This window comes from Sylvia atricapilla, chromosome 1 (assembly GCF_009819655.1).
Source record: "Sylvia atricapilla isolate bSylAtr1 chromosome 1, bSylAtr1.pri, whole genome shotgun sequence".
Classification (NCBI taxonomy): domain Eukaryota; kingdom Metazoa; phylum Chordata; class Aves; order Passeriformes; family Sylviidae; genus Sylvia; species Sylvia atricapilla.
The window spans coordinates 145837890-145856717 of record NC_089140.1 but is presented as its reverse complement, the minus strand read 5'-3'; the positions used below and the strand labels follow the sequence as shown (position 1 = coordinate 145856717).

Sequence of the window (18828 nt, the reverse complement as noted above, 5' to 3'; positions counted from 1 at the left end):
TTAAATTTTATTTCTGACTTAGAGCCTCTTACTTGGTTTGTTTTTAAACCACAACATATTTTTGGCGCCCAACGTGGGGCAGAGGCAATAAGAGAAGTCAGAAATTACAATCTTATTGAGGACACCTGTCTGTTATGATGCCCAACATGCTTACATGTGTCTTATACCTATCTCTCTATATTTTTCCAAACGTGGGGCACTATCTGCCGGCATTAATGCTCCTGCATAGACCAGGATATGGTACTAAAATTGCTTTACTGGTCTATTATGTCAATTGCTTGATAAAATCTGAGGCAATGAACATTATTCAGAATATATACCCAGTTTTGTATTCTTGTTCTAGTCTAGGATGCTACGTCTGGAGCCTCAACAATCTCACCCAGCCCCTGTGGGGAGGAGTAAAGAATGATTTTTTCCAGCTTTTCAGGAAGGACACAGCAGTTTTTGAAAATATTGAGTACCCTCTGGATGCCAAGGACAGCATGATGTTCTTGTTAGTCTTGCTTGGTTTTCTCTGTACGGCCCGCACCATGCTTAGAATCAAAACACTACATGGTGTGTTGGAGCATGTTCTTAAAGAAGTAGAAGAGGTAAAAAGAAGCAAAGCAATAACATCGACGACTACACAGACTCTCACAGAGGAAAAAGGAACCAAAAGTGCTGTCAGCATCTCCACACAAACCGTCACTGAACCGGAACAGCCTAAACCAGTAGCAGTTGCCACCACTCAGAAGAAGAAATCAAGGAGCAAATCAGTCCGCATAGCGACTGACGAGGATGGAGCAGGACCTTCGCACTCAGCTGAAGAGACAGAGACAGAGATCATCACCCGCTCTCTATCTCTGGGTGAGCTGCGTGACCTGCGAAGGGAATTCACCCGTCAGACCAACGAGTCCATCCTCACCTGGCTGCTCCGCATCTGGGATGCTGCAGCCAATGACACCATTCTGGATGGAACTGAGGCCAGGCAACTGGGATCACTGTCCCGCGATGTGGTCATTGACCAGGGAATTGGAAAAACCCAAGAAACTCTCAGCCTCTGGCAGCGACTGCTAACAAGTGTGAAAGACAGATACCTTTGTAAAGAAGACCTCCTAGTGCACCAAGGAAAATGGAACACAATAGAACAAGGTATCCGATGCCTAAGGGAATTGGCTGTGCTGGAGATCATTTTTGCAGAAGATGAGAGATTTCCTAAGAGCCCAGATGATGTCCAGTGCACATCACGGATGTGGTTGAGATTTGCACGGCTTGGACCAGAAATGTACTCGCGTTACCTGGCAACACTGCAATGGAGAGAAGGTGAGGACAAGGTGGGTGTCCTGGCTAATAAACTAAGGATTTACGAGGACACTGTCACCGCCCCAGTTCGTGCCCATGTCTCATCTGTGGAAACAAGACTGGCTGAGCAAGTCAGGAACTTAATTGAAGAAGGCCATCAGAAACTGAAAAAAGAACTTAAGGAAGAAATTTACGATATTTCACCAGAGCCGACGAGAGTCTCTGCGATTAGGAGCAGGCGTCCCCCAGCCAGGGAGAGAGGATACACACCCCGAGGTAACCTTTGGTCTTTTCTTCGGGAGCATGGAGAAGATATGAAGAAGTGGGATGGAAAACCTACCTCCTCCTTAGCAGCCCGGGTACGTGAACTGAAAAGAGAAATGCCTACAACAAAAAGCTCATCTAGAATCAGTGTTGCTCCGGTCTCTCGTGCACAGAACTCCAGACGTTACAGGAATGATGATATGACTGATCCTCTTGAAGGAACCTCAGCAACTCATTTACAGGAAGAGAACAACGTATGCGATGACCAGGAATAGGGGGGCCCTGCCTCTAGCCAGGAAGAGGAAAGGGACAATCGGATCTACTGGACTGTGTGGATCCGATGGCCTGGCACATCTGACCCACAAAGATATACGGCATTGGTTGACACTGGGGCCCAATGTACCATGATGCCATCAAGGTATGTAGGAAGAGAATCCATTTCTATTACAGGAGTAACAGGAGGGTCCCAGGAACTGTCTGTATTAGAGGCCGAAGTGAGTTTAACTGGGAAGGAGTGGCAGAAACACCCTATTGCAACTGGCCCAGAGGCCCCATGCATCCTCGGCATAGACTATCTCAGGAATGGATATTTCAAAGATCCAAAAGGATATCGTTGGGCTTTTGGGATAGCCGCAGTGATGAAAGAAGGCATCAGACAATTGAATACCTTGCCTGGTCTCTCAGATGACCCCTCTGCTGTGGGACTGCTGAAAGTAGAAGAACAAGAAGTACCAATTGCCACAGCAACAGTACACCGTCGGCAATACCGCACAGACAGAGACTCTGTGATCCCCATACATGAGATGATCCGCAAACTGGAAAGCCAAGGGGTGGTCAGTAAGGCCCGTTCACCTTTCAACAGCCCGATTTGGCCGGTGCGTAAGTCCAGTGGAGAATGGAGGCTGACGGTGGATTATCGTGGTCTGAATGAAGTCACGCCACCACTGAGCGCTGCTGTGCCAGACATGTTAGAGCTTCAGTACGAGCTGGAGTCCAAAGCAGCAAAGTGGTATGCAACCATTGATATCGCCAACGCCTTCTTCTCCATTCCTTTGGCAGCGGAGTGCAGACCTCAGTTTGCCTTCACCTGGAGGGGCGTGCAGTACACCTGGAACCGACTGCCCCAGGGGTGGAAACACAGCCCCACCATCTGCCATGGACTGATCCAGGCTGCACTGGAAAAGGGTGAGGCTCCAGAGCATCTGCAGTACATTGACGACATCATCATATGGGGGAATACACCAGAGGAGGTCTTCAAGAAAGGAGAAGAAATTATCCAAATTCTGCTGAAAGCTGGTTTTGCCATTAAAAGAAGCAAGGTTAAGGGACCAGCTCAAGAAATCCAGTTCTTGGGGGTCAAATGGCAGGATGGTCGTCGCCAAATCCCCACAGAGATAATCAACAAGATCACAGCCATGTCCGCACCTACCAACAAAAAGGAAACACAAGCTTTCCTAGGTGCCATAGGCTTTTGGAGGATGCACATTCCTGAGTACAGTCAGATCGTGAGCCCTCTCTACTTGGTGACCCGCAAGAAGAATGATTTCCACTGGGGGCCTGAACAGCAACAAGCTTTTGTTCAGATCAAGCAAGAGATTGCTCATGCAGTAGCCCTGGGCCCCGTCAGGACGGGACCAGATGTGAGGAATGTGCTTTACTCCGCAGCTGGAAACAATGGTTTGTCTTGGAGCCTTTGGCAGAAGGTGCCTGGGGAGACTCGAGGCCGACCATTGGGATTCTGGAGCAGAAGTTACAGAGGCTCCGAGGCCAACTACACTCCCACAGAGAAGGAGATCTTGGCTGCCTATGAAGGAGTTCAAGCCGCCTCAGAAGTGATTGGCACTGAAACACAGCTGCTTTTGGCACCCCGACTGCCAGTGCTGGGGTGGATGTTTAAGGGAAAGGTTCCTTCCACACATCATGCCACCGATACCACATGGAGCAAATGGATTGCCCTCATTACACAGCGCGCCCGCATTGGAAACCCAAATCGCCCTGGGATTCTGGAAGTTATAACGAACTGGCCGGAAGGTGAAACTTTTGGATTATCGTCTGAAGAAGAAGAAGAAGAAAAGCAAGTAACACGCGCTGAGGAAGCCCCACCATATAATGAGCTACCGGAGACTGAAAGACGATATGCTCTGTTCACTGATGGCTCCTGCCGAATTGTAGGAGCTAACCGGAAATGGAAAGCTGCAGCATGGAGCCCCACACGACAAGTTGCACAAGCTACCGAGGGACAAGGTGGATCGAGTCAAGTTGCAGAGCTTAAAGCTGTCCAGCTGGCTTTGGAAATTGCTGAACGAGAAAAGTGGCCGAGGCTTTATCTCTACACTGACTCATGGATGGTAGCTAATGCTCTGTGGGGATGGCTGAATCGCTGGAAAAAGGCCAATTGGCAGCGCAGAGGAAAACCCATCTGGGCCGCTGACATTTGGCAAGACATCGCCGCCCGAGTAGAGAGGCTGACCGTGAAGGTTCGACATGTAGATGCGCATATACCCAAAAGCCGGGCTAATGAGGAGCATCGCAACAACGAGCAGGTAGACAAAGCTGCCAAGGTGAAAATATCACAAGTGGATCTAGATTGGCAGCACAAGGGAGAATTATTCCTAGCTCGTTGGGCCCATGATGCCTCTGGTCATCAGGGAAGAGATGCAACATATCGATGGGCCCGTGACCGAGGGGTGGACCTCACTATGGACAGCATCTCACAGGTCATCCACAACTGTGAAACCTGTGCTGCAATCAAACAGGCCAAGCGAATGAAGCCTCTGTGGTATGGTGGACGATGGCTGAAGTACAGGTACGGGGAAGCCTGGCAAATTGACTATATCACCCTTCCCCAAACACGCCAAGGAAAGCGGTACGTGCTGACCATGGTGGAAGTCACCACTGGATGGCTGGAAACCCACCCTGTGCCTCATGCCACTGCCCGGAACACCATCCTGGGCCTTGAAAAACAAATCCTGTGGAGACACGGCACCCCTGAGAGAATTGAGTCGGACAATGGGACCCATTTCAAGAACAACCTTATAAACACCTGGGCTAGAGAACATGGTATTGAATGGATATACCACATTCCTTATCATGCACCAGCTGCCGGGAAAGTTGAACGGTGCAACGGACTATTAAAGACTGCCCTGAAGGCACTTGGTGGGGGAACCTTCAAGAATTGGGAACTAAACTTAGCCAAAGCCACATGGATAGTTAACACCCGAGGGTCTGTCAATCGAGGTGGTCCTGCCCAGTCTGAACCCTTACACACAGTGGATGGAGACAAAGTACCTGTGGTACACATGAAGGGCATTTTAGGAAAGAGTGTTTGGATTAATCCCACTTCAGGCAAAGGCAGACCCGTCCATGGGATTGTCTTTGCTCAAGGACCTGGCTACACTTGGTGGGTAATGCAGAAAGATGGAGAAACCCGTTGTGTACCACAGGGAGACTTAATTTTAAGTGAGAGCAGTGTGTAAGGTTTCATTCTGTATGTATATATGCATTCATCTGTAAGAATGTATTGATTTAGGCATGTTGTAGATGGTAATAGAATAAGGGGTGGATTGTCCTGGGTTGTAGTTTAGGGTGTATTCTATCACCATCTTCAGTTAATGGCCCATCAATGCCTTTTGCATGACTCAGAGATAACTCCCTCCGGGCGTTATCTCTCTCTTTAATGGGCCATTAAGGCTCTCTTCCATGACTCATCATCCCATTGTGAGATGCTCCGCCCATGGGGAAGAGCCAAGCATTCTCACCTGGATATAAGCTGGGATTTGGGACAGTAGAAGCAGCCCTCTTCCACTGGATTCCCAGAGGACTGGAGCTACCAGACCTTTCTACAAGATTTCTGTTTCAAGAAGACCACCTCGTCTGGACTGTTTCCATCACCCTGATCAGGTTGTATTCTGACTCTGTCACTGGTTTTTCTTTTTGTATTTATTTTATTTTATTCTATTTTATTTTCCTTTTCTTCTCATTAAATTTTATTTCTGACTTAGAGCCTCTTACTTGGTTTGTTTTTAAACCACAACATATTTTTGTGGAAACTGGAAAAACATGTTCTTTCTAAAAGAGATTGTAAGAAACAAATATTCACTTCATATCCATAGCGCATTATTTTAACTACAGACAGGAGTACCTACATTATGAAGATTTGTTTTATACTTCAGCTAAAGTCCTTTATATAGCACCTACATATATGTTATATATATATAACATATATGTATATATATATGCTATATAGCATTTACATAGAAAGGGAAGAAAGACACTTACAATGTAAAGTCTCATGGATTCTGACAGTTGTTGAGCTGGTGTTTGCATCTAGATTATCGTATTTAATATGTATCAATTAATTTGTCTAAATCCCATCTTGAATGCATTTATATTTTCAGTCTCTGTGACATTATGCAGTCATTGTTCCATAACTTAATTATATGTGGGGTGAAAATATAATTCCTTTATTTTGTTTAAGTCTGTATTGAACTGGTTTTTTTGTGGATTGTGAGATAATGATTATTCACACTTTTTTTTTACAGTATTTCTAATTACCAATTTTTTTCTGATGTTTCATTTTCAGTTACCACTTTTCCAAGTTGAAGTTCTCCAAATTCCGTATCCCTTTCTCAAACAAAATACTTCTGATTTTGCCTTTGTTACTATTTTCAGCTTCTTCTTTATCCTTTTTTGTGATCTGTACTTTAAACTTTAAGACGTTTGCAGAATTTAGTTGAATTAATAGGAATTAGCTTGATGTTCTTTCCTGGTTTCTTTCTGATCCATTCCTAATAATTCTATAACGTTTTAGACTGTTGATAAGTATTGGAGAACTCTGTAGTGAAAGACGGGCTGCTTTTCTAAGGGACAGACTGGAAGAGGCTGGAGGCCATCTCAGTTTGAGCTAGAGATGAGGCTCACTGGGTAATGCTTATCTGTAGAAGCTGCTGTCAGAATGTCATGAGAAACTCAAATCTTATTCTTCTGAAGGCAGATTTACGTAGGTGATATTGACTGAAGAGAGGAAAGCAAAAGGCATAAATAAAGTCTAGTAAACTAAAGTCGATTCTGCCTTTAAAATAGAGATATGATAGTGCTGGAGGAAGGATTTTTCTGAAAGAAATTATCAGTAAACTTTTTTCTCCCCCTGATATTTATATGCTTTGACTTCTTGAAATGATTGCCTAGGGAAACAGGAACACCTCTGTCTTCATTATTAGCATATGATGTTTTTAATGAAAAATAAGACCTTGTGTGTGTTTGCCTTTTTCTTAGGCATTTCCCTAGCCTGGATATTGAGGACATTCTTTTGAGATTTGGGGAATGTAGGGACTAGACTGGGTAGACCCTAGAAAGCAATTTTCTCACCTCCTGGCCATGTGCTGCAGTCATTAGTTTGTGATCTAGTGGTGATTGCTGTGGCTGCTGGTCTGTTGGCACCTCAGTCAGCATCCCAATAGGACGGAGACATCTAATGGGTCTTAATGCTTCCTATCTTCTAAGGGTGGGAAGTAGCAACCTCCCACTAGGGGACATGAGTGCCTTTTGGCAGCAGGTACTTCATCAGCATGTCTGAAAATCTGAATCTCCCTCTTAAAGTTTTTAAAGACATTTGTCTCTCTGTGAACTGCATAGGTAATTTAGAGGCAGTAACATGAGGATAACCTTGGAGCATTCTGCCCACTCAAAGTATGCAAAATATTCGTGAGTTAGTATTTATCTAGAGAGTATATATTTAGTTCACCCAATTTAGGTGATTAAATTTTTATAGTCATAGTATGAAAGTCTATTAAACAGTTCAGCAGTGCTTTTAGGGAATGCTCAAACATCCTGAAATGCAGAAGGGCACAGAGGAGAGTTAGTGTGGAGCATTTAATGAGGATTTTTGTCTCACAGTCAGGAAACAGGAGGCCTGGAACAGGTAATCATGCATATAAAGCAGTTTAAAACCTATTTTCTTTAAACTGAGTCACTCTAAATATAGAATTTGCTTCTATTTTAAGTGTTGAAGTATTGGAGCACTTTTCTGGTGTCTAATGTCTGTTCTGTTACCTTTGTACTGAATCCACAGACTGAACCATGGCTCCTGTGCTGTAATGACAAGGTCCCATCTCACTGAGCTACCACAGTGCAGTTTGGGAGATGCAATCCTGTGGACAACCTGACATTTGTGGGAGAGGGAGGAACAGGAAATAGAAGTTGTAATGTTCTGGTAACATTTAGGGTAAAAACTTGGAAGATAAGTTCTGTTGAACCTGCAGAATCTTTAGTACAGAACTGAAAGCATTATTAAAAAACAGTAGTCCAAAAAAGCTGGTTTTAGATGCAATCAGTTTAGTGAACAACAGAGCTATTACAGTTTAGTTATTCTGTTTAGAGTTGGCTGATGTCCAGTCTGATAGGAAAAGCTTCAATAGCTGTACATACTCCCAAATGGCCCCTTCTCAAAATATCTCAATTTCCCATTCATAATCACTCAGAAAGACCCACAGAATATCTGATTTTCTTCTTGTTGTCTACAGCACTTTTTTCCTCCATGTAATGTCACTAAGTCTTTCACACCTGTTGTTGGGTAACCCCCACCGTGGTTTCAGAGACTTTATGTAAATACTGCTTATATTTTATAAATAATATCTTCAGGAGTCTGGTCTTAATGCATTCAGTACAGCCTCTTCTGCTCCCAGTGGAGATTGAGAAGTGGACATGGAACATAGAATCTCAATATCCTGAGTTGGAAAGGCTTCACAAAGGAGTCCAGCTCAGGACAGTCCCAAGAATCACACCATGTGCCTGAGAGCATTGTCTAAAGACTTTTTGAGCTCTGTCTGGCTTGGTGCTGTGACCACTGCCCTGGGAAGCCTGTTACAAACATATTCTTTAATTCTGAGGGATGGCAATATGCCCCAAAATATAAAGAGTTTAAGGAAAAGATGTACAGAGTTTTAAATATAGACTAAACTGTCTTTTAGACTAAACTTTTCCCCAGCCTTAATTTGTGCAACTGATTAAACAGCTTGGCATATTTTTCAAAGGATGTATTATGAAGCAGAAACTGAAAGATTTAAATTTTATTCAGAAGATTTACAGTCTTTTAAAGCTGGAGATATTTGGATGTAGGATCTTCTTGTGGCATGCATCAAGCACCATTGAATAATCCTCTGAACTGTAAGTCCTGGCAAGTTATTTAAGCAGAACTGTGGTGTAAGTGCTGATAGTTTCTAGAAGTGTATCTATCCATCATTAACAACAGAAACTAAAACAGTCTAACTAATGATTACAGAGCGTATTGTTTAATTTACACTTTTATATTATAGACAACGTACGTTTCTAGTATTAAATTTTTAATGAGCATTCTTTTCATTCTTCCTTCAGGAGCCAGAAAAATTGTTCCTCTTGAGGCTTCTCCTCATGAAAGTGAACCCACAACTCCGGACACAACAGTCCAAGACCCGTCACAACGAAAAGGATATCAAGAATATGCCATTCAGCAAACCCCATATGAACAGGCAATGAAAACAAGCAGGTAATTTTGAAATACTTACATTTGCGTTCACGCAGAAGATGAATGAAGTGCTTCCCCCATTTTTCTGGAACTGGGGTATTTTTCTGAGACCTCTAAATAAAGGAACAGCTGAAAATTAACTGTGAATAAGTTGTATAATATAAAATGCCTTTGGAGAATACTTTTTTTTTTTTTTTTTAAACTAAGCATTTCTATCCATTATGAATGTCTGAGGAAATTTCAACACATTATATTACCAAGGTTCACCAATGTAAATATAACTGTTTGGGTTTTTTCAGGTTAGGTCCAACTCAACTGAAGATTTTTACATGTGAATACTGTAACAAGGTGTTCAAATTTAAACACTCCCTCCAAGCACATCTGAGGATTCATACAAATGAGAAACCTTACAAGTGTTCTTACTGCAGTTATGCCAGTGCCATCAAAGCCAACCTGAACGTTCACCTCCGGAAGCACACTGGGGAGAAGTTCAGCTGCGATTATTGTACCTTCACTTGTCTCAGCAAAGGCCATCTCAAAGTCCACATCGAAAGGGTTCATAAGAAAATTAAGCAGCACTGTCGTTTCTGCAAAAAAAAATACTCAGATGTTAAAAATTTGATCAAACATATGAAGGAAACTCACGACCTTCAAGATAAGAAGGTGAAAGATGTTTTTGATGAGCTTCGCTTGATGACGCGGGAGGGCAAAAGACAGCTTCTCTATGACTGCCATATTTGTGAGCGCAAATTCAAAAATGAACTGGACCGGGACCGCCACATGCTTGTTCATGGTGATGAAAGACCCTTTGCTTGTGAGCTCTGTGGTCATGGGGCCACTAAATACCAAGCCCTTGAGCTTCACATTCGAAAGCACCCTTTTGTATACGTGTGTTCTGTATGCCTGAAGAAGTTTGTCAGTTCTGTGAGGCTCCGTGCTCACATCAAAGATACACATGCAGATCTGCAAGAGGATTCTGTTTTCAACAGTTCTATCAACCAAAGCTTCTGCTTGCTTGAGCCAGGAGGTGACATCCAGCCAGAAGCTCTTGGTGAACAGCAGACACAAACTGCAGATGTCACTAGTACTGATGCTGCTAACACCCCACAACCATCTGCTTCTAAAGGTGAATCAGCAGCTGCAGATGTAAACCATGATGGTCAGCATAATGGTGATGCAAAAATTGATGCAGTCCTTTCCTTAGAATTGGAAAACCCTTTGGTGAAGAATGTAGCAGAGACACTGTGTCAGACAACAGATGTAGCAATCCCAGACATTCAGCCCTGTGCAGCAGCAGATTGCTTCCTGCTGAAAAATGGTACTGCTGGCCCTGAGGAGTTAAAAGGTTCTCCTCCAAATGAAGAAGTTAATCAATGCAGTTCTGTAAACGAGCAGGGTGAAGAAATTCATCTTTTACTATCTGAAGACAAAAGTTTAAATGTGAGTCAGAACAACACAGTGACTGAGAACCTTCCTGTCCTTGAAGAGAGAATCCAGCCTGTTCCTCCTGGTGAATCAGAAACAAGCAATCCACCCATTCAAAATTCGGCAGAACCCACAGACCCCTTGGCAGCAGCAGAAGCTGGTGCAGCCACCAGCCCACAGGCAGCCTCTTCTCACACAGCTACAGCCAATGGGGGGAGTGGATCTGTGGCCTTCATGCAGATCTTGGACAGCTTGCAGAAAAGACAGATGAGCACTGAGTTGCGTGAGAGGATCAGGAAGGTTTATGGAGACTTGGAATGTGAATACTGTGGTAAGGAGCAGTGGAATTATGTTTGGGGTTTTTAAAATGTTACACAGTGAGCTATCTTTTTCCTGCTCCGCTGCTTTGCGGTGTTTGATATATTTGTGTATCTTTGCAGCAGCATTAATTTTGTAGTTCAGTATGGATTTGGGGGTCCTCTGGGATTTACTTTCTGCTGTACAAATAATGTAAAATGAGTCAAATCTCCTCAAAAAAAGCCCACTAGTGGAATATAGCAAAGCAGTGCCTTGCAAGGCTCAATTTTGGTGTGAAGTTGATAGAATTAGATTATTTCTGTCCACAGTGTCTCCCCAAGTCACAACTGTCACTGGGGCCAAGCACAGCAGATTTAAGCATGTGATCAGCATTAGTTCAGTCCGTGCTTTAATGCTTGAGCTTCATTATTAGCTTAGTATAAAATTCAGGTTTTTTCCTATAGTGTGGGAGGATGTATAGTAAGATACATTCTGTACATATAATAGAAACATATATACTGGCATAATTTTGTGTCTTGTTTTGAACCAGGTTCTTTGAGATGAAAACTTTAATTACATGATATCAGATCAAGACTATCCTGAATGTAATTGTTTGGGGTTTTTTTTAGTTATGTGAATAACACACGATTCCCACTTGTTCTAACTGAAAAAGTTTGTGTTTACATAACTGGAAAGAAAGCAGTTTGGGATGTGTTTTGTATTTTTCATTCTTGAAAAAAGAAAGGAATCAAAGTCTGCAAAAACAAGTTTTTGAAACACCCTAACACTATACTTTAGATGAATTGCTCTGAGCTTTTTGGTGCCATTATGCCAAAAAGACTTTCAAGAAGAAGTAGCATGAAAGAAAGTAATAGAAAATATTTCGACAGTCTCTTTTAGCGTACAGTTGCATTCAGATTCTTTGTATAAGAGAACAGATGTAAAAGGACTTTTTCTTTAGGAAAAAGATCATTCACATGTATTAAAGCTGCTCTCGTTAGGCTGTTTCAGGATGTATAACATGATTTTTTTGGGCAAAGGTGGATTTGTAAACATATTTTCAGTAGTGACGGGTTTTTAGACAGGTTTTCATTAAAGACAAAAGAAACAAGATTCAAACAGTGTGTTTTGTCCTGAAAGAAAATCAGGGAATTTTTTTGTATTTTCACTAGCATTTGTTTAGGAATGACTTTCTTCATGTCCAATTTATTTTTCAGGCAAGTTGTTTTGGTACCAGGTGCACTATGACATGCATGTCCGTACACACACTCGAGAACATTTATATTACTGCTCCCAGTGCAATTATTCTTCCATCACCAAGAACTGCCTTAAGCGTCACGTCATTCAGAAACACAGCAATATTTTGCTGAAATGTCCCACAGAACATTGTGACTACTCCACTCCGGATAAATACAAGCTCCAGGCACACCTTAAAGTTCACACAGATATGGTAAGTAGCAAACCAAATGTGTGTTTGTAGTTCTGTGGTAATACCTGAAGACATGGCTCAGGATTCTTACTTGTGTGTTCTCTGCACACTTCTCGGAATACCTGAGTTAGAGCAACTGGGTATTTAGACCTTCTCAGAGATGTTTCCAGGAAAGTATGTCTGTATCCATTTTCTCTTTGGGTTTTTCTTCTGAGTTTCTCTTTAGGTTTCTTTTCCAGGATTTTCTGATCCTTTGAGGTTTGAGTGAATAGAATAAAGTTGGTACTATTGTTACATTACTTCATCTTATGAACCTGAATTCCCTTCTTTCATAAATTGATGGCTTGGTAAAATGAAAATATATTCTTCTTAATTACTACACACATTTAAGATATTTAAGTTGTTGAAATGGATTTTTTTCCTAGGATCTCCACCTAGTTCAGTTGAACATCTACCATTTTCTGTTGTGTTGATAGAGAGATAATGTTTTAAAAGTTCTGTCTTGTTCAGAAAGCTCTCCAGTTCAGAGTGCCATGTGCTAAAACCAGGTCTTGGTAGGATATTGGTCAGTATTTCCAATAGCTGAAGTTCCTTTAAAGGTATTTGGAACAGAGCAATACTTTACCTCCTACTCTTCTTAGGCAGTTACTTCTGGAGAGCTTTGAAACTAAACAAAAGAGATGACACAAAAAGAAAAAAATGTCCCCCCCTTGCATCCTTCTCTTCTGTAAATATTTGAAATGGAATCTGAATTTGTTGTGAAAGGTGCAGAATATTCACAAAATAGACATTCTTTTTTTGGATTTTTTTGAATTCATGATGTTTACAATACCCGATAGCAAAAATCTTTGTAAGAACACTTAAGAAAAAGGTGTCTACAATTAGCTCTCCTATATCCTTCCATAAGTACCTGTTTTTTAACTTTGATGGATGTCCAACAGCTCCCACCAGGAAGATAATTTTCATATTCTAAATAGAACTGAGAAAATGGATTTCGTAATTAAAACCATTGTGGCAGTAAGATGTTTTAGAAGCATGCTTAATGATGCTTACTGTCAAATATATTTATTTAAATGGATTGAGAAATTCGTGTATTAGAATTTACTTAGTAACTGAATTTGCCAAGTCTTTGTGCCCACTGCTTGGTATATTTACTCTGTGCATATCTCACTGAAAATGACCACTTCTTCAAATACATATCTATGCACAGTTAAATGTGGAAATCTACTTTAATTTTAATTTGAAAAATCAATTCTTAATAAATATTAAAATTAAAACTTCTCTGCAGATGGAAGATATTGAAATCTCAGTCCAGCTCCTTGTGTGGATGTGTATCCTCCATCACCTCCTTGCTGGCTGGATCTCTGCATTATTTGTAGAATATAAATGATGGGTATTGAAAGCATCTTTCCCTTAATTTTTGTATAAATCACTGTATAATCACCCACCTTACCCTGTGTGCAGCACCCAAGTCTTGCACTGAATTTGGGATTGGTTATTCCCTGACAGATGATGAGAAGTGTGAATGTGCTGCCTCTTGCCTTCTGTATTTGTTACACATTGTTGTTACAGGGAAGATTTTTACCTTTGAAGCCTGGGAATTGAGACGTGGCTTGATTCAAAACCAAAACTTTGCTTATATTCTCTGATTTTTCAGTACTCCTCTTTTGCTCCTAGGATTTTTATTGTAGATTTTTGATGTTTATTGGCATTTATTGAACTCTTCCAAAGTTCAAACCTTGACATGACCAATCACTTCAATGTCATGGGACCTGGGAAAGGGCTAGGCAGTTTCAAATTGCTTTAGTACAGTTTATTTTATGAATGAGCTCATGGTAACATTAAAGGTCAGGGCGTGGAATTAAACAATGCTAATGTAGGTACCAGAGTTTATTTACAACCCCCAGTGGCTTTTGCCATACTCAGCGTGCTGAGCAGATAAATATCACAGAGAGGTTTGTCTCTGAAAATATTTTAAGTCTATGTATGTAATTGATACTGCAACATTAGCACCGCTGTAAAATTGCAGTTCAGACCCAGAACCACCACTCATTACTAGGTGCCTACATCTGCTTTCATGCACATTTTGGGATGTAAATTATTTTTGTCTTTGGAAGGATGCTTAGAAATTCCATTGTGCTGTTGACCTTTTGTGTAATAGTTTGGTTGTTGGTAGGATGTCAGATGCTCAAGCTCTGATTGCTTATTTACCCTTCCTGAGGAGAGTAAATTTTCACATGGTCACTGGTCTGCATGTGTTACCTCTGCCTCTGGAGCAGTGCTACTGTGCAGTCAAGAATGCAAGATACTGCAGAGGGAAGCAATTAAAAAAAACATCTCTGATCTAATGTTGGGCCACTCAGTTGGAAAACAGCTTTTGCTCCTAGTCCTCACTTCCATAATGAATGTCAGCTTGGCATTTGTTTTTACTAATAGTTATTTCACAAAAAATACTTAAGTGCTGCATGCAGGTGCTTGTCATTTTGTGAGCTGAGTTCTGCTTCTTGCCAGACTTCAGAAAAAGTCTGTCTAAACATCTGCACATTTTTCTGTAGCCTCTGTCACATGTGCACAGATGTCTCCTGGGTACATCACATCCTTTTAGCTGAGTTTCATTTTAATGGGACATCAGTTTAATGCAGGAATCTTTTGGGAAAATTTTAATTTGAACATCATGAAAACAATGATGAAGATTTCTGGAGGTCTTCACTCCTCAGCAGTGTAACTTGGGGGTCTAATTCTGGTCTTGTGGGGGTTAGAAAATAAATTTTTGTTGCTCTGAATAGATGTGAGAGTAGGCTTTGGCCCTCTATTCCTCTACAAAATTTTGCAATCAAATGTTGTATTAATTGAGTTGTGGGAACTTTTCCTGGAAATGTTCTGTGAGTGCCAATATTTAGTAGAGGATTTTAATTTTTCTTTTTGTGACTGTATACTTGCATGCCTATCCCTTGAATTATCTTGAAACACATGCCTCAGAGAAATAAAATTCTCTGCAGAGCACTATAAATGGATAACGCAATATAGCTGATGCTTTCTTAGTGCAATTTTAATTCATTTATATAAAGAGAAATGCTTTGTGATTATTATGTAAGTGGTCTTATTTAATAACAGAACAGCATAAACAAGAAAATTTGTGATAGCATTAGGCTAATTTATTTTCACTAGGTTTAAGAATACTTATGTACCTAATTAAATTCCTGGTTTATGCAATGTAAACGACACTTTCAGTGAAAAACACACCTTTATGTAGGAATTATTTTAAGTTTCTTATGTTTTCTCAAATTGGCTAATAAGGGTGTTGAGCAAATATCAGGAAATTATTGACTTTGAATTTTAAATAGCTGATTGGACTTTGCAGCTGGTCTCTAACAAAGGTAGATCCAGCTCTCTCCATGCTTTGCTTCTGTTCCTGTCCTTCAAAAAAACCTTTAAAGGCATTTAAAAGGCATATATTCCAATAAGGCATAGGAAGGATAACTTTCATTCTTACCAGAGGAGAACTTGCATGCTGAGAATGTGATTCAGGTATTACTTCAACCTCAGCCTTCAAAGGGCTTCTGTCGTCACCTATGGCCAGGGCACCTGAAGAGTTGGAGCTGTGGTGCAGAGGATCTTCTCTGGGGCTCTGTGTTGTGGTCTGACTGCTCTGAAATACTTCATTTGTGACAGGGCATTTTTGAAGCCTATTTTCAAAGTGATATGATTACATGAAGGACTCACAAAAGCTCTCAGGGCAGCAACAGAAGAACACTTAAGCATTCCAAGCTGACAGCAGAAGCTCCAGTGCTCGGTGCCACTGCCCTGGATACCCAGCAAGGAAAGGTTTGGCTTCAGCTGGGCGTTCTCTGTGAGAAACTGGAGCTTAACAGACTCACTTTGAAGGGACTCAGTGCTCCTGGGCACGCTCTGTTGGACTACAAAAGATGACCCTTTTGAAGATCACTTCTGCAGAACTTGGTGTAGATAACTTTCTAACAGCTTGAAAAAAGCTGTTGGGATTATTTCATTATTGAAGGATTTTGTTACCATCGTCTTGTGGAAAGATGTGTTCTCAGCACCCATCCATTCATGCTGCTCTATAGCTCTTGATGCATTTACTGATTATTTTGATTTTTTTCTCTAAGACATAGGTTTATAGCCTTGCCTTCCTCAAGAATTTTAATAGGAATGTAAAGCTGTCGCAGTTAACAGCACTTCAGTTGAAGTAGCATATGTGTACTGGAGTGTTGATTTTTTTTTTTTTCTTATTTGACGTTTGTCTCAGTGTTCTGGTCACACTGAGAAATACTAAAATTCAGTGAGTATTAAAGGCCAGGAACACCCAACTGTACATTGAAAGTATACTATTTTTTTCCTGTATTTGTTGTATATTTTGAAATCAGATATATAGCAAGTTTGAGGAACAGATCGAGATCTGTCAACGACTTTCAGCTCAAGCGTCCCAAATTATACTGTGCTGGTTTTTATATATGGGCCAAATTATGAATGTGATCATACAACTGTGTCTTTGAAGAGGTGCAAACATTGCTATGGAGTTTTGTTGTGATCAATCTACCAGTCTTTAGTGGGCTAATGTGTTCACATAGAAATCCAAAATCATCAGTAGCAGATTTCTGCTATGTCAATTGAGAGACCCTAATTCCACAAATTAACAGCTCTTTTTTAAGGTTTTGTCAGCTTTATAGGCTCCTTGAATCTCTTCCAAAACTCAGCTAGTATTTTATGATGTTCCTTTTTTTCCCTTAAGATTCTTAGGGCTTAAAATGATGACAGCCCCAACTCCATCATAGCAAGGTACTGTCCTCAGGGTGGTAATCCTTGTGTAGCTGCCATCCCCAGAAAACCTGGTGCAGGTTTTCTCACAAGAACAAATGATTGTCAGCTCAGGCAGAGTTCTCCTTGTGCCACTGCCATATTAACGGCAGTGAGAGCTCCATATCCTAGTCATGGGAGTGTTTATTGCTATTTCAGCCCAGGTGTTCTAGGGCTACTGCTGGATTTAACTTGTAGGTATGCCAGCACAGGGATTTGTTTCTCAGAGGTACATGAGACTGACTGCAAATGCTGCATCATATTCCAAAACCTGTCTGCCATGAAAACCTATCAATGTTTTCTTCTCTTTCAAGAGAGGTGTCCATTTACTGCTGTACAACTGCAACATCTGGACAATAATGACCTCCTTGTACAGCCCTCCTCGCTATTCAGTGATGACTCTTTGGTCAAAGAGTCCAGGGCCCTTAACCTCCTGTGATCTCCAGATTTCTCGTTCATAGCACAGGGGTCTGTCTCATTTTGATCAGTAATCTTCCTTTCATACTCTTCAGGAAGTATTTCTGTCCTCCTGAAATAACTAGTGAAGTGTCCTGTCTCTTCAGCTCACCTTTTCAGATCTCTAGTAGGTGGGTAGCTGCACCTCTCCAACCAGGTAATATGTTACCTGGGCACCTGCCCAGCTGTCAGGACTAACTAGACTCTCTCCATCTGTGGTTTTGATAATCCACTCACAAATAAATCCACTCAGTGCAGAGGTGACTATGACCCACTCATTTGATTGAGCATCCATTGCCAGCAGGTACTTCTGGAAAGATCAGTCTCTCCAGTTTATATTATGACTGTCAATATTTGATTTAAAGTGTAAGGGAGAAAATTCCTACATTTCTACATGGAGTTAGATGTATTTGTAAAAACATGAAAATTACAATTAGACTAAAATTACATAGAGGAAGAAATTACATCAATACTCTCCAGCTGAACTTGATTTATAGTATTAAATCTGTTATAACATCAGTGACATGAGAAAATCCACAGTAGTCTCTAAGTGTTTAAATCAAAGTACTGGAATAAGACTTTAAATGCTAAATAAAATGCTGAATATTTATAAAATAGTTAGAAATGTAGACACTGAATAAGTAATAGAATCTGTCTTTGTTAACTCTGCTGCTTGATTTCAGGCCATTTTATAAGTCCACATAGTAGTGGTAGTCTTCAGAGGGGTAAGATCTGATCCTTAGGTTTCAGAAGGGTGGACTTGTGCAAAAAAAGAAGAAACCCAAAATATTACTGCTTACATCAAATACATTTTCTTCTGTTATGTGACTTGATCTTTCAACTCCTGATTTTCTACAGAGTCAGTCAGAGGATAATGCTTACATTTATTGTGCATATTCTCATCTGCTGTAACTTGGAGCCCTGTATTCATGAGGATTAATGATGTGCTTAGAGTCTTCTAATAGTTCTCCTTCACTTATTTCACTATAAATACATTCATTTTTCCCTTAAAAACCGAACCTTGAATTATAACTTTGTTGAGAACCATGTATTACTGAATAATGACTATAGTGATTATACCAGTAGACTGAAAATGCAATCTCTTTCTTTCTCATTTAAGGATAAAAAGAGTTATTCCTGTCCTGTGTGTGAGAAGTCATTTTCTGAAGATCGACTTATAAAATCTCACATCAAGACAAATCACCCTGGTAAGAAAAAATCAAGGAAGATTTCTCAGTCTATTGCAATAAATGGATGGGGGTTTAGAATGAGCAGCGTAATGTGATTATATTCCTAAGAAAGAGAAGAGTCTATTTCTAATTCAGCTGGTTTAAAATAAGAATTGTGTTGGTTTTGCAGA

General features: G+C 40.8%; 1 protein-coding gene across 2 annotated transcripts in view; it reads left to right on the top strand.

The window, feature by feature from the left end:
• ZFAT (zinc finger and AT-hook domain containing) overlaps positions 1–18828 on the top strand; it is an 82687-nt gene that overhangs the window by 30528 nt on the left and 33331 nt on the right. For both annotated transcript variants that reach the window (XM_066336492.1, XM_066336501.1), the window contains exons 5-8: positions 8917–9067; positions 9346–10802; positions 11986–12218; positions 18589–18676. In XM_066336492.1, the coding sequence (XP_066192589.1) occupies positions 8917–9067; positions 9346–10802; positions 11986–12218; positions 18589–18676 (1929 nt within the window). The remainder of the gene's footprint in view (positions 1–8916; positions 9068–9345; positions 10803–11985; positions 12219–18588; positions 18677–18828) is intronic.